The following is a 15,499-nucleotide window of genomic DNA, read 5'->3' on the forward strand; positions in this document are numbered from 1 at the left end:
ATGCACATTTTGAATAAAGCGTAAAGGCTGGTTATTATAAAAAAATGGAAAATGCATGTTCTAGGATACATTTTGTAAATGTCATTTCTGCTTGCCTATCATATCAAGTTCTTACTTATGCACTTCTCTTATATGTTTTATTTCAAATATTCATAATTATATGATATATAAGTTAACTGTTTTTTTTTTTTTTTGTAGTGAATGATTATTGTACGAGCTCACCCTGTGGGCATGGTCAGTGTCATAATACTCTGCATAACTATGTATGCCTGTGTGATGCTGGATGGGAGGGATCCACGTGTAACACAGGTAAGTCACAGTAATAGTTTTCATTTGATATTAGATACAGCCTTTTTTCAAGTATTAGCGTTTGTCAAATAGTTCTAACATTCATCAAGGGATAACTAATTCTTTTAATTAGGAGGATTTTGAGAAACAGTTTTTTAAATCTGGTAAAAGAGCTCTAATGCAGTAGTAACCTCCTGCATATGTGCATTTGCAGCACAATCATGTCCAGCAGAGCACCTTCATTGTGCACATACAGGGCATTCAAAGGAAAATTAGCATCACTGTCTGCTTGTTGCCAGACTGTGTTTTCACTATTATGGTGGTGGTGTTTAGACTATGGTTTTGACTTTTGCATCTAAGCATGTTTGTATCTATGCATGTATCTAAATTTGTATTGAAGCTATAGTAGTACTGAGAGACATTTTCACTTTGCATGACACTAAGGGGCATAAAAAAAGCAATGAATGTGACTTTCATCAAACATTCACTGATAGTAAAGCAATCTCTGTCATTTAAAACAAATGCACCAGGTAGGTTCATCTGCAGTTGATGTTTAAAGAATGCTTTATAAATCTACCCCTAAATATTAGCATAGATGATCATTAGTAAATTCCATTACAAGTTTAAAAAAAAATATTTTCTATTGCAATAATTTTCTTAAAGCAAACAATTTAGGCCAAGGAAATTCTGTGCTTGCTTCAACTTCAATAGGTCAGACAAGGAAATAGACTTTATTTTTTTAAACATTACCAAAATGGATCTTTGATGTGCTGAAGGTTGCTGCTCTTGTAATAATGATACAAGTAACTCATGCTCACTTTGTTTAGTACAGAAAGCATAGTACTATACAAGAGTGCTGCTCCTAATAAAAGGCAATCAAGCAGAAAGTAAAAGAAAGAGAGAATGATGTTGTGATTTGCTTTGTTGCTGAAACCCCGGGTATCTAAAACTCATAGTAACTGCAACCTCTCTGATCCCTGTTTCAAATTCACTTGTACTGCAATCTTGAAAGACGTTCTACACTCACCAGTCACTTTATTAGGTACACCTTGCTAATACCGGGTTGGACCCCCTTTGCTTTTAGAACTGCCCTAATTCTTCATGGCACAAATTAAACAAGGTGTTGGAAACATTCCTCAGAGTTTTTGGTCCATATTGACATGATGGCATCACGCAGTTGCTGAATCTAGCATTCCACCACATCCCAAAGGTGCTCTATTGGATTGAGATCTGGTGATTGTGGAGGCCATTGGAGTGCAGTGAACTCATTGTCATGTTCAAGAAACCAGAATGTGATGATTTGAGCTTTGTGACATGGTGCATTATCCTGCTGGAAGTAGCCATCAGAAGATGGGTACACTGTAGTCACAAAGAGATGGACATGGTCAGCAACAATACTCAGGTAGGCCATGGCATTTAAACGATGCTCAATTGGTACTAAAGGAGCCCAAAGTGTGCCAACAATATATCCCGCACACCATTACACCACCAGCCTGAACCGTTGATACAAGGCAGGATGGATCCATGCTTTTTTGTTGTTTATGCCAAATTCTGACCCTACCATCTGAATGTCACAGCTGAAATAGAGACTCATCAGACCAGGCAATGTTTTTCCAATCTTCTATTGTCCAATTTTGGTGAGCCAGTGCGATTTGTAGCCTCAACTTCCTGCTGCTTTAGAGTTGTGTTGTGCATTCAGAGATGGTATTCTGCATACCTTGGTTGTAACGAGGGGTTATTTAAGTAATTTTCTATCATCTCGAATCAGTGTGCCCATTCTCCTCTGACCTCTGACATTAACAACTACCGCTCACTGGATATTTTCTCTTTTTCGGATCATTCTCTGTAAACCCTAGAGATGGTTGTGCATGAAAATCCCAGTAGATCAGCAGTTTCTGAAATACTCAGCCCAGCCCGTCTGGCACCAACAACCATGCTACGTTCAAAGTCACTGAAATCCCCTTTCTCCCCCATTCTGATGTTCGGTTTGAACTTCAGCAAGTCATCTTCACCATGTCTAGATGCCTAAATGCATTGAGTTGCTGCCATGTGATTGGCTGATTAGCAATATGTGTTACTGAGCAATTCAACAGGTGTACCTAATAAAGTAGCCAGTGAGTGTATATTTTAATGTACTGATCTAGAAGTGCTACCATTGTATGTTCAGATAAATTATTTTGTTTGCTCCATTAGATATTAATGAATGTGTCAGAAACAATCCCTGCAGCTCACACGGCACTTGCCATAACACCCTGGGCTCCTACACCTGCAATTGCATGTCTGGGTGGACTGGACCATTATGCACTACTGGTAAGTATCAAATGAAGAACTTGTCTTATCTAATCTTGAAGTGATCCTTTCCTTTGCCCATGCAAAGCAAAGCAAAATATTCTTTATGATGCCTGCCCCCCAACCCTTCATATCCTCACCCCCTGCTGTTTTGTTCAACTGTTTAAAGTGAAGGAACATTTCTGGGCATGGGGAGGATGTAAACCTTGGCCCATTCTCCTATGATGAAGCACTTGCTGCCTGAACAACCAATTGTTAGGCAACATTTAAACCTGTTGATTTAACCGGCATGACCAAAGCACAGGTTAACTTTAAATTGGACCTACAAAATACAAGTCACAACAACACATCAATCTTGACTCTGAATAAACACAACATATATCTTAATATTTATTACTGTGTTAAATATGTGTATGCCTTTGTAGGCAGGCATAGGTTGACCCCCTTACACAGGTAGTGCTGTCACAACCAACTGGCAGAGAGAGTGCAGGACAGGAGGAATGCACATTTTTTCTTAGACCTCCGTATATGTCATCGTGTGAGCCGCTGTCTGATTGGAAACTGCTGACCCAGATGACCCTCCATGGCCAGCTTTAGTGAGGGCAGTGCTTATAAAAGGCTCTGGCTCACTGCAGTTGATGCATATTCTGTGTTTGGCTAGGTCAAGGACCGGAATCCGCTGGACATGGAGAGTGTGCCTAGTGTAGGGAGAGCACAGAGGAGGACGGACAGCATGGGGACTGCTCGCTACTAGCTAGTGCTGCTGTGGGTGACCCCTTTTTCTACCAGTCCTTCTCTGCTTACTACCCACCATCCGCCTCCTGTGCCAGGTGCTGTTGGTCTCTGATCATCACTCCCCACAAGTACTGTATATTCACCTGTGAGTGTTGCCACCAGTACTAAGTCTGTTACTGTACAGTACCTGACCGCGAGATTGTGTTTCCAGTGCGATCCCATCGCGCTGGTTCTCGGCGACAGGGTACTGTGCATGTCCCACTGGCTCACTCATCGGAAAGGAAAACTTTTTTTTCCTTTCGTGATGAGCGACAGGCAGTGCTGACAGCTGTCTGGTATGAATCGTGAGGGGGAACGCTGCGCCAAATTTTAAATGAAAAAAACGGCGTGGGTTCCGCCGCTCGCTCGTCCCCACCCACTTTCCTGGCGGGCCGGGCTGCATGCTCGGATATGGGTCTGGTATGGATTTTGGGGGGACCCCCATGCCGATTTTTCGGTGTAGGGGGTTCCCCTTACAATCTATACCAGACCTAAGGGCCTGGTATGCCCCTGGGGGGGGGACCCACGCCGCTTTTTTCATTTAAAATTTGGCGCGGCGTTCCCCCTCAGGATTCATAACAGACAGCTGTCATCACTGCCTGTCGCTCATCACGAAAGGAAAAAAGTTTTCCATTCCCAATGAGTGAGCCATCTTGGCGCGGGCTCCCGCGACGGGGCTCGCAGGTGTCGAATCTCGCCGATAACTGCGGCGAAATTGACACAATATCGCGGTCACCTACTGTATGTTGGAACGTTCTTGATAATACAATTCCTGCAACTCCTGTGGGTGCCTACCACATGGTCTCCCTCCAGCCTACACCTTTCTTTAGTCACAGTTAGTTGTCATGTTTGTTGCCTACATGCCATCATCTACACAGTGGCAAATATTCATGTGTGCTTAAAAAAATAACAGCTCATGCTCTTTTTAGAGTATTGTTTAGGCAATGGAGTTATTATCTAGCATGCACCTGTCTTTAGATTGCCCTAGAATGGTTGGTTTTGCTCAGAGTAGTACAGTAGCGACCCGTCCATTAGAGGCGCCCAGGTGCCCCCCCTCTCTCCAGCCACCCCCTATATGACTAATGGATAGATTCATGCATAGCATGAATCTATCCACGGCCGCCGCTACCACCCACCATTCAGGTGTCTGGCCCCTTTCATGTTTGCGTGATTGAAGTGAATGCAGCTTCACCTTATCACTAAATGAAAATTCATTTTACGAAGTAAACATGCACTTTGCAAAGTAAAATGTCTTACGCCTTAATTACATCAACTGTATTATATATGAATAATTCTGTTTTGATTGTTTTATTTTAGTTTTTGCTTCATTGCCAGCAGCTATCTTTTAAAATCTTATATATCTTATTTAATTCATTTTAGATCTCAATGAGTGCCTTTCTAACCCATGTGGCAGTTATGGAACTTGTTACAACACTATAGGAAGCTATGTATGTTCCTGTAATCCTGGATTCACTGGGGTCAACTGTCAAACTAGTAAGTGAGCCAATATAATCTTTCCAGTCAGCATTGGTAGATATTACCTGCTTTGCATTCAAGACTTCATCTCTGTAATCTCTTTATTTATGTTAGCTATAGTTATTGTGCACTTCACTAATATTTGTTTTTACACCCACAGATATTAATGAGTGTGCGAGCAATCCCTGTATGAATCGTGCCACATGCAATGATCTCATCAATGCTTTCTCCTGTACCTGTGCTCAAGGTTTCACTGGCAGGTTCTGTGAAATAAGTAAGTACCGGTAATACAATATCCAAATTTGTGTAATAAACTTAATTGGGTGGTAAAGTACCAATTTTTGGGCCCCACATAAGCAGAACCAAAACTAGTATGGTGTGTCCAACTGTCCAACTGTGGGCATGGCTGTATGTGGATGGACAGGGGTTGGATGGATGATACTTTGAATAAGCCAAGAATGAATCTGCCTTTATATTGCTGCCAGTATACAAATACACATATTTGGCATACATAAATGTCCTTTTCTTTTGTAATTTCAGGTATTAATTTCTGCACCAGAACTACATGCAAGAATGGTGGCATCTGCCGTAGTCTGATAAATGATTTCATGTGCTTTTGTCCATCTAACTGGCAGGGGAAGGAGTGTAGCGATGGTAATAATATACCTATTATTAGTGTTATTATTATTATGGTTATTGTTATAGAGCAAATGTTATCAATGAAGAAACAAAATGATTGAGCCGATAAACACTTTTGTTTCAGATGTGAATGAATGTACAAATGGGCAAAGCCAATGCAGTCCTTATGCAAGCTGTACTAATACAATTGGATCATATTATTGTACATGCCAGTCTGGATACATTGGGAATGGATTTACCTGCAGAGGTAAAGCTAAACATTTATTTTAAATTGTTTCTAGATAGGCAGATCTTTAGGGCATAGAGGGATATTTTATTCTTATATTCTACTGCATCTCATTTCATTTTTCTTTGTTATCTTTTCCAATAGTTTAGAGTTTCTGCCTTCTTCCTACAAGGACAGATCCATTACCTCGAGCTGTAGAATCAATGACTTTCATTTTCAGATGATTTTGCACATTATTTTACCTCTATTAGCTGTGCTAAACCAAAATATCACTCAAGTTATAAGCCAGGGCTGCAAACATAATATAATTGTTTTACCTTGTTTTACCTTACCCTGAATGTGTGCATATAAGTATATCATGACTGTGACCACATATCCACTGTGAAAGGAAGAATATGTTTTAGTCTGAGTATCTCCTCAGTTTATGCAGATGTTACAGTTCCACATGGACAATACAGCTAGGGGAAAGTGGAACACAGATATTACATATTGGGTATCATTTGTAACCAAGGATAAAAAAAAGATAGATTTTTTTATTTATTTACTTTTTAGAGAACAGACTGTTTGAATATCTTGGTGGGTCCAGAGTAACCCGGCGCAACTGGGATTTTGCCTCTCCTATAATCAACGTCCCCATGGGATTTCCTTTTGGTGGCTCTTTTTACAGCTCATTATATGTAAGTCATACATTTATAACTACAGTTATAACATCAGGGACAGGCTTAGAATTCTGGAAAAAATAAGGATAACAACTGTGATTGCTAAGGGTTTTGTAGGGAAAACAAATGTGGGAACATTTATTTAGAAGCTGTATGGGCAGTGATTTTTAGCGGTCTCATATAAAATGTTCCCATTTCTGACCATCTCCTCCTGCATGTCCACAGTCTCTGACAATCTGTAGCATTATATATGTGGAATATAATGGGCAGCTCTTTGGTAATGTCTCTGACCACACATGAGGCCTCCTATATCTATTATATCCATAGGAGTGCGCACAGGGTGTGCTGGGTGTGCATGGGCACACCCTAATCACCCTGTGCGGTGTCAATTTCCCCCTGCTTCCTGGCGTCCCCTGTTTCAGGATGGATGAATGAACACAGTGAGTGATCTGTACCAATCGTTCCTGTGTTCATTCTTAACTGAAGCCTAATAAACTATGTTTACTGGGCTTCAGTTTGTGAATGAACAGGAAGCTGCTCAGCAAAGAGCACTTCCTATTTATTCACTGTCCAGTGCAGCTAAAGCTGCAGAGAAAGGGGCTGGGAAGCTCTGTCCCTCTCTCTGTTTCTCTTTGTTTAGACCCCTGATATTTCACCAAAGCCCCCCAACGGGGCTCCTAGGAAAATAGTGAAAAAAATAATAAAAAAATAAAAATGTAAAAAATAATAATAAAATAATAAAAATAAAAACTACGGAAACCATCCACTGCTCTACTGACACCAATCTTTGCTCAACTGACACCATCCACTGCTCTGCTGATATACACACTTGTTTGTGCTATAGGGTGCACACCCAAATGCAATAGGCTGCACACACCAATGAGTATATCTAGTATATTGGTCACCACTGCATGTTCATGGGTGGATGTGTGTGTGTGAGATACAGCCCCTGTTCATGTGATTTTAACATCTTTGACAGCTGAAAAAAACAATATGATTGCACAGTTGCAAATGAAGAAACCCCCCCCCCCCCCGCTAAACACACACCTGCAGATAAAACAAAATGAAAAAGCTAAGGGAAACTATAACTGCCGTTTCACACGGGGGCGACTTGTCAGGCGACCTAGCCTCCTGACAAGTCGCCTCCCGTTCTGTACAATGGAACCGTTCTAATCGGAGCGACGCAAGTCGCTCCAACTTAGAAGAAAGGTTCCTGTACTACTTTGGGGGCGACTCGCATAGACTTCTATACAGAAGTCGTCTTGCAAGTCGCCGCGGCAGTCGTGTGCAGGTCGCCTCGGTGAGGCGATCTGCAAGTCGTGCCGCTTCTAATGTGAACCGGTGCTAATGGTATTAAGCCGTCTTTATTATACGTTACTTTTATTTGTTTTTTTAAACAAATATTTAAATTGTTTTCTTTAGTGTACTGCTTAAATACATCTTTATAGTATAAATAAACATACAGTAGCATTACAAGTTTATATAGAAAATTATAGGGTTAGGGAAGTTATGAGTCACTTTCTCAATAATTCAGCTGTTCTTGAAGAACAGCTACTGAGCCCTGTACACAACACACATTGTCAGTACAGCAGTTAGGATTAACCTAAGAACATGAGAAAAGGAACCTCAATCTCTACATGTTGGCTGGAATATACAAGTATATTAAGCAATATGCCATCTTTATCTGATGACAATAAAATATTATTAAATGCTTTATCCTGCACATAAATCATTAAAAAGAATATTAACAAAAAACACTATAAGTCCTTTTATTCTAAAAATAAGTCAGGAAGCAGAGAAAAATAATTTTAAACAATGTCAGATATGGTAAATACTCACCTTGTCATTAGAGCAGTAGAGAACAGAATATGGAAGGCAAAGGCACCGAGAAGAAAAGTCATTAGAAATGTGCAAGAAAAGTTTACCATTAACTTGTACATTATTTTGTGGGTTTCTTGCTGTTTATCCACGTACCTGTTGGGAAGATTTCCATTCACTTCCTATCATTGTGACAAAACAGTAAGTAAGGAAACTTTGTCAACAGGACACAGGCAGCAACAAGAACTTTTTCCCATTCTACTAATAAAAGTAGATTTATTGCTGTCTGTGTTGAGATATTCATGTTTATGTACCAAAGAAGTTGAAAATCTTCACTCAAAACCTGCTAGTATTCGCTTAAATCATGTGAAAAACAAATTTCTGTTAATTTTCAATATCCGATTATATTATTGGATAATTGAAGTAAAAATTCACCCCATCTTTAAATGAAGATTCTCCTCACTTTCTATTTTAATAACACAATCAGAGTGTTTTGAAGTTCTTTTTAAAACTTTTGTGATTAATATTGTACCATGGCTAAAGAAAAACTGGAGACTCAATTCCATCGTGTAACCCATTAAAAAAATAATTCTGGAATATTTTAAATACTAATTCATCATCAACCCCTTTTTTACTATCCATTTATAGATCTTCTTCTGCTTAAACTGAACAAACAGATTTTTTTTCTTTTCCACAGTTCACAGACAATGGTGTTATCATATTTCGTCGGAATTCGTATGACCCCATTTACACACTGCCTTACCCATTAAGCACTTTCTACAACTATGACTATTCCACGCCACCCATGATCGCTGTTTTCTGGGCAGATGCTGACTTCTCCCGTATGGGGGATTTGTACTACCAGGTAAGACAAATCAATATTTTAACATACTTAAGATATTATAAAAAAATGTATTACAGCCTGATATATTGAAAGCAATGTTGCCTATTTTTTGCCAGTTTCTTTTTTTTTTTGCCATCTGTGTCCCAATGGTTAGACTTACTTTCACTTCATGTCCCATAGACACAACAGGTAGTTGGAACAAATCCCAGTTGTCACCAGTCCTCATTGGAAGATTCTTCTTTCTTCCTCTTCCCTTGACAACTCAAATTTTTTGATCTTCCTTTACTTTCAGTGACTATGTTTAGGAGATCACATAGAGGGGATGAATCTCCCTAGTGGGGGTACAGGCCGCAATACAATATGACAGATGTTCTACGTTTTATCTTTTTCCTACTCTATTAAAAGCAAAAAAAGGTTTTGGTTTTAGAAAAACTTTAAGTCTCTGACCAGAAAGCCTCCAAGTTTTGAGCTGACAGTACTGTTCTGCAGAACTGTATTCAAAATATAGTGACATTTTAATTATAATATAGCATTCGTCTAGAGATGATAGATTAAGAATAATGATGTTATGATATTTAATTAGTAAACATATGTTTTTTCAATTGCTGTATTCAGTGATCAGTTATTTAACCACTTCAGCCATGGAAGGTTTTACCCCCTTCATGTCCAGGCCATTTTTTGCGATATGGTACAGCGTTACTTTAACTGACAATTGAGCAGTCGTGCGACGCTGTACCCAAATAAAGTTGATGTCCTTTTTTTCTTACAAATAGAGCTTTATTTTGGTGGTATTTTATCACCTCTGCTGTTTTTATTTTTTGCGCTATAAAAAAAGAGTGACAATTTTGAATCAAATTTCTTCACAAATTTAGGCCAATATGTATTCTGCTACATATTTTTGGTAAAAAATCCCAATAAGTGTATATTGATTGGTTTGCGCAAAAGTTATAGCATCTACAAATATTGCAATATTTTTATAGAATTTTTATTTATTTTACTAGTAATGGCGGCGATCAGCAATTTTTAGCAGGACTGCAACATTGCAGTGGACAAATTGGACACCTAATGGCACTTTTGACACTTTTTTTGGGGACCAGTGACACTAATACAGTGATCAGTACTAAAAATATGCAGTGTTACTGTACTAAGGACGCTGGCAGGGAATGGGTTAAAACCAGGGGCATTCAAAGGGTTAAGTGTGTCCCTAGGAGGTGCTTACTAACTGTGTGGGGATTGCTCTGACTGGGAGAACACAGAGATCCTTAGCAGGAGCACAAGATCTCTATGTTCTCTCCTGTCAGTACGGCGATCTGCCTTGTTTACATAGGCAGATCACCATTCTGCCTCTCTGGGGAATGATCGTGGGTGGCCGGCAGTCTTTGCGCCTGCTGGATCCGCTGATTGGTTCCCCCTCTGGCCAATCAGCAGGCGCACGCACCCCCAGAGGCTACAACATGAAGCGACATACAGGTACGTCGTTTTGCACAGCCAGGATGCCTTGCCACAGTAAATGTGTGGAAGGCGGTCTGGAAGTGGTTAAGTATTGTTCACCCTCACTCCCCATAATGCTAATAAGAATTTTCTGTGCCTCTGATTGGTTCATTTGATTGGTGCTTCTAAGTAGTTTAATGTCTTGGTGGTAAGCACTGAGAGGTTGTTTATAACCATTTTATATATTGTTTTCCAGATTTATGACTTCCAGGCCAATCCAAGCCAAAATAAAGATTTTAAAACTAAACTGGAATTGCAAATACAATTGAATTTCACAACTGTTTCAAATTTCAAGGCTCTCTGGGCATTAAAGATAACTTGGCATCAAGTTTTACCGTATCCTGCATATTTTTTCAGTTCTTCACAGGTACAATTGTACTAGAATGCTTGCATGCCATTAATATGTATTATGATGACCACAGATTTTGTTTCAGATTTTATGTTGATACAAAACATTTTCTAACAACTTTATACTAAGAGGATCTGCCTCCTTGGATATAACCCTTTCATGACTAAGCCTATTTTTGAAATTTGTGTTTACAAGTTAAAATCTATATTTTTTGCTAGAAAATTACTTGGAACCCCCAAACATTATATATATATATTTTTTAGCAGAGAATCTAGAGAATAAAATGGAGATTGTTGCAATATTTTATATCACACGGTATTTGTGCAGCGGGGTGTTTTAAACGCAAATTTTTGGGAAAAGGGACACTTTTATGAATTTTAAAAAATCCAAACAGTAAAGTTACCACAACTTTTTGTATAATGTGAAAGATGATGTTACGCCGAGTAAATAGATACCAAACATGTCACGCTTTCTAATTGCACGCACTCGTGGAATGGCGACAAACTACGGTACCTAAGAATTTCCATAGGTGTTGTTTTAAATTTTTTTTTACGGTTACCAGGTTAGAGCTACAGAGGAGGTCTAGTGCTAGAATTATTGCTCTCGCTCTGACGATTGCGGCGATACCTCACATGTGTGATTTGAACACCGTTTACATATGCGGGCGCGACTTCTGTATGCGTTTTCTTTGCTGCGCGAGCTCGCGGGGACGGGGGCGCTTTAAAAAAAATTTTTTTTTTCTTATTTATTTTATTTAATTATATATTTATAAATTGTGTTAAAAAAAAAATTGATGACTTTTATTGCTGTCACAAGGAATGTAAACATCCCTTGTGACAGTAATAGGTGGTGACAAGTACTCTTTATGGCGGGATCGGGGGTCTAAAAGACCCCCAATCCCTCCTTTGCACTTCAAAGTATTCAGATCACCGAAAACGGTGATTCTGAATACTATGTATTTTTTTAAAATCGGCGCCATTGGCATCCGAGTAAATGGGAAGTGACGTCATGACATGATGTCGCTTCCACGTTTACAATTAGAAGGCTGGAACGAAGCCGCCCACAGCTTCATTCCAGTCCGCTCCCAGCCGACGGAGGCGATTGGTAAGAGCGGCGGGAGGCGGCGGGAAGGGGGGGGTCCCCTCCCGCTCCTCCGGTATAACAGCCGTGCGGCTTTTAGCCGCATCGGTTGTTATACTCGGATAGCCGATCGCCGGCTCTAAACAACGGTACCGGGATGATGCCTGCAGCTGCGGGCATCATCCCAGTATGACCCCGGAAAGCCGAGTACGCACATCTGCGTACGCTCGGAGGGAAGGTGTTAATCTGAAGATATTGTTTATCTAGGCCCTTGATTGTTGATACATTTTACTTATTTGACAGATTATAGCTGATAAAAAATCCAAGTGTATGCAGACAGCTTTACACATATTTTCTGCAAATAGAACATGAATTCATTATAGGAAATCATTTACGATAGTGTAATAAGGTAGATGTTGCAACTGAGCATGCAATATGTAACCACTGTTACAGTTTTATATATTTATCATTTTAAATGATAGCAGCTGTACATCAACAGATCTGGCGCAGATTTATTTCATTAGTATTTTGCACAACCTTGCTAGAAATCTTGTAGCCATGGACACTTTGGGAGTCACAGTTTTATATATTTTTCATATTAAGTGTTTATGGTACACTTTATTGATAGCAGCTACACATTGACAGAGGGGTATTAGTGGTCCATTGGCTTGGATTTTTTAAAATTATTATGTAACCACTGCTTAAAGGGTATATAAAAAACGACCTATACAGGTACGTCTGTCGATGAAAACAAACTGTGCAGTTTTGACTAAATTTGAATAATGCCCTTACTATGCAATGTGTCTCTGTGTGAAGGTGGCCATCTAGGTAGAGAATCAAGGTATTGCTTGCTAATGGTGTCACCATACTATACTCCAAATCTCCTGAGACTAGCAACCAGAAGAACGGTGCCCTCATTTTACAGTACAGATACACCTGTACAGTAATGAGGCCATAGGCACAGGCATGTGAACCTGTAAACCTCCGTGATAGATAAAACAAAAAGATCAAAAAAAATAATCTGTGAATTGTTAGAGAAAAAACAGCTACCAGCACAGGTCAACAGATACCAACCCAATCAATATATTTAATCAAAAGTGCTGTGTTTGCTATAATCAAACATAAAATATAAATGTGTGATTATAAATAGGAAAACAAAACAGGCCATAGAGCAACCCTTATATAGGTAACAAAATGTGAATTAAAACTAAGAAGTCCACAAATGTGCAAAAAGCAGATGATACGTCCCTAAGTGACTCCAAGGAAGAAAGATTATTATTATACTGGATTTATATAGCGCCAACAGTTTGCGCAGCGCTTTACATTGTAAAGGGAAACACTACACCAACAGAACAATTCAAAACAAAAGGATTGGAGCTTACAATCTAAGAGGGAGGGGCTAGTGAAACAAAAGGTGGGGACTGTGAGGGATGAACTGGTAAGGGGAGTAGAAGATTCAGTTGTTAGCTGGAGGCAGGATATGCCTCACTGAAGAGATGAGTTTTCAGGTATCACCTAAAAGTGGACAGTGTAGGAGATAACCCGACAGATTGGGGTAGTGAGTTCCAGAGGATGGGAGAGGCTCTGGAGAAGTCCTGGAGATGAGCATGGGAGAAAGAGACAAGGGAGCTAGAGAGCAGAAGGTCTTGCGAGGAGCGGAGAGGATAATTTGGGTGATATTTGGAGATAAGATTGGTGATGCAGTCCGGGGCAGAGTTGTGAATGACTTTGTATGCTATTGTTAGGGTTTAGAATTTGTTGGGCAATGGGAAGCCAGTGGAGGGATTGGCAGAGAGGAGTGGCAAACACTGAACGGTTGGTAAGGTGGATGAGTCTGGCCATGGCATTCATGATAGACTGAAGAGGGGATAGTTTGCGGAGAGGTAGGCCAATGAGGAGGGAGTTACAATAATCAAAGTAAGAAATAACAAGGGAGTAAATACGTTTCTTAGTGGTGTCAACGGTTAGAAAGGGGCATATTTTAGAGATGGTTCAGAGGTGTAGTCTGGACGATTTGGATAGCGAGATTTGGATAGCGATTGAATTTGGGGCTGAAAGGACAGGTCAGAGTCTAGGATTACACCTAGTACCTTGGGATGGGGGGGAGGGACTGATGGTTGTATTAATAATCTTGATGAAGAAGGCGGGGGGGGGCATGGGCTGGAGGAAAAATTATTAGCTCGGTTTTAGAAAGATTGAGTTTGAGAAGGTGGTGTGACATCCATGTTGATATGTCAGTTAGTAAGTTAGTAATATGAGAGGAGACTGAAGGAGTGAGGTGAGGAGTAGAGAGATAGATTTGTGTGTTGTCAGCATAGTGGTGGTACTGGAAGCCATGGGAGTTTAATAACAGACCAAGGGAGGAGGCATAAATAGAGAAGAGAAGGGGTCTGAGGACAGAACCTTGAGGTACCCCTACAGAAAGAGGAAGCGGCGAGGAGGAAACAGAGTTGTAGGTCACACTGAAGGAGCGCTGTGATAGGTAGGAGGAGGGCCAAGAGAGAGCAGAGTCTTGAAGGCCAAGAGAGTGGAGTTTTTTGAGGAAGGGATGGTCAAAAGTATCAAAGGCTGCAGAGAGGTCAAGTAGTATGAGTATGGAGTAGTGGCCATTGGTTTTAGCAATTAGTAGGTCATTAGTGAGTTTCAGTAGGGCAGTTTCAGTGGAGTGTAGCAAATGAAAGCCAGACTATAAGAGGTCAAGAAGGTTATTTTCAGTGAGGTAGGAGCTAAGACGGTTGTAGACTAAGCGTTCTAAAAGTTTTGATGCAAACGGAAGCAAGCAGATGGGTCTTAAGTTGTTCAGACTGGTGGCATCCAGTGAGGACTTTTTAAGTATGGGGGTGATCAGGGCATGTTTTGGAGGGGAGGGGAAGGTGCCAGTAGAGAGGGAGAGATTGAAGATGTGAGTGAAGAAGCATAAGATAGAAGAAGCGGGTGACTGTAGTAGATGTGAGGGAACAGGATCCAGGGGACAGGTGGTAAGGCGGGCTTCTAAGAAAACTTTAGAGACCTCTTCGGTAGTAGCAAGGTCAAAAGAGGAGAGTGTTAAGAGTGGATTTGTACAGGATATGTTAAGTGGGTTAGATGTCTGTGCAGTGGAGATGTCCCCACGAATTGCATCAATCTTGTTTTTGAAGTGATTGGCAATCTCATGAGCAGTGAGCGAGTTACTCGGTGAAGATAGTGGTGTAGTAGAGAAGAGATAACGAGTACTGGAGGACAGGGTATTAATGAGGGTGACAAAGTAGGTTTGTTTGGCAGAATAGAGGGAGGAATTGTATTTTAAGAAGGCAGATTTATATTGGGTGAATGCATGCTGGGAGTTGGTTTTACACCACACTCGCTCCAGTGCTCGGCTATGTTGTTTAAGGTTTCTGGTGTTGTCGATCTGCCAAGGTTATTATAGTCGGGGCCTGACATTTTGTGTAGTGAGAGAAGCAAGAGAGTCCAGTGAAGATGAAAGTGAACTGTTGTAGATACAAGAACGAAGAAAAAAACATATTGGCAAACATGGGAGTTTATGGGTGCTTAGTATATTAGAATTAATATATGACAACAAAGTATCA

At 40.3% G+C, this 15,499-nt stretch overlaps 1 protein-coding gene across 1 annotated transcript in view; it reads left to right on the plus strand.

Annotated features, from left to right (window-relative positions):
* Nucleotides 1-15,499, plus strand: part of MUC4 (mucin 4, cell surface associated) — a 245,720-nt gene that overhangs the window by 32,916 nt on the left and 197,305 nt on the right. Inside the window, exons 5-13 of the mRNA XM_073626452.1 lie at nt 199-309; nt 2,482-2,598; nt 4,732-4,845; nt 4,988-5,101; nt 5,368-5,481; nt 5,591-5,713; nt 6,245-6,369; nt 8,867-9,034; nt 10,701-10,871. Of these exons, the coding sequence (XP_073482553.1) occupies nt 199-309; nt 2,482-2,598; nt 4,732-4,845; nt 4,988-5,101; nt 5,368-5,481; nt 5,591-5,713; nt 6,245-6,369; nt 8,867-9,034; nt 10,701-10,871 (1,157 nt within the window). The remainder of the gene's footprint in view (nt 1-198; nt 310-2,481; nt 2,599-4,731; nt 4,846-4,987; nt 5,102-5,367; nt 5,482-5,590; nt 5,714-6,244; nt 6,370-8,866; nt 9,035-10,700; nt 10,872-15,499) is intronic.

The sequence above is a fragment of the Aquarana catesbeiana genome, linkage group LG04 (assembly GCF_042186555.1).
Source record: "Aquarana catesbeiana isolate 2022-GZ linkage group LG04, ASM4218655v1, whole genome shotgun sequence".
NCBI classification, from domain to species: Eukaryota; Metazoa; Chordata; class Amphibia; order Anura; family Ranidae; genus Aquarana; species Aquarana catesbeiana.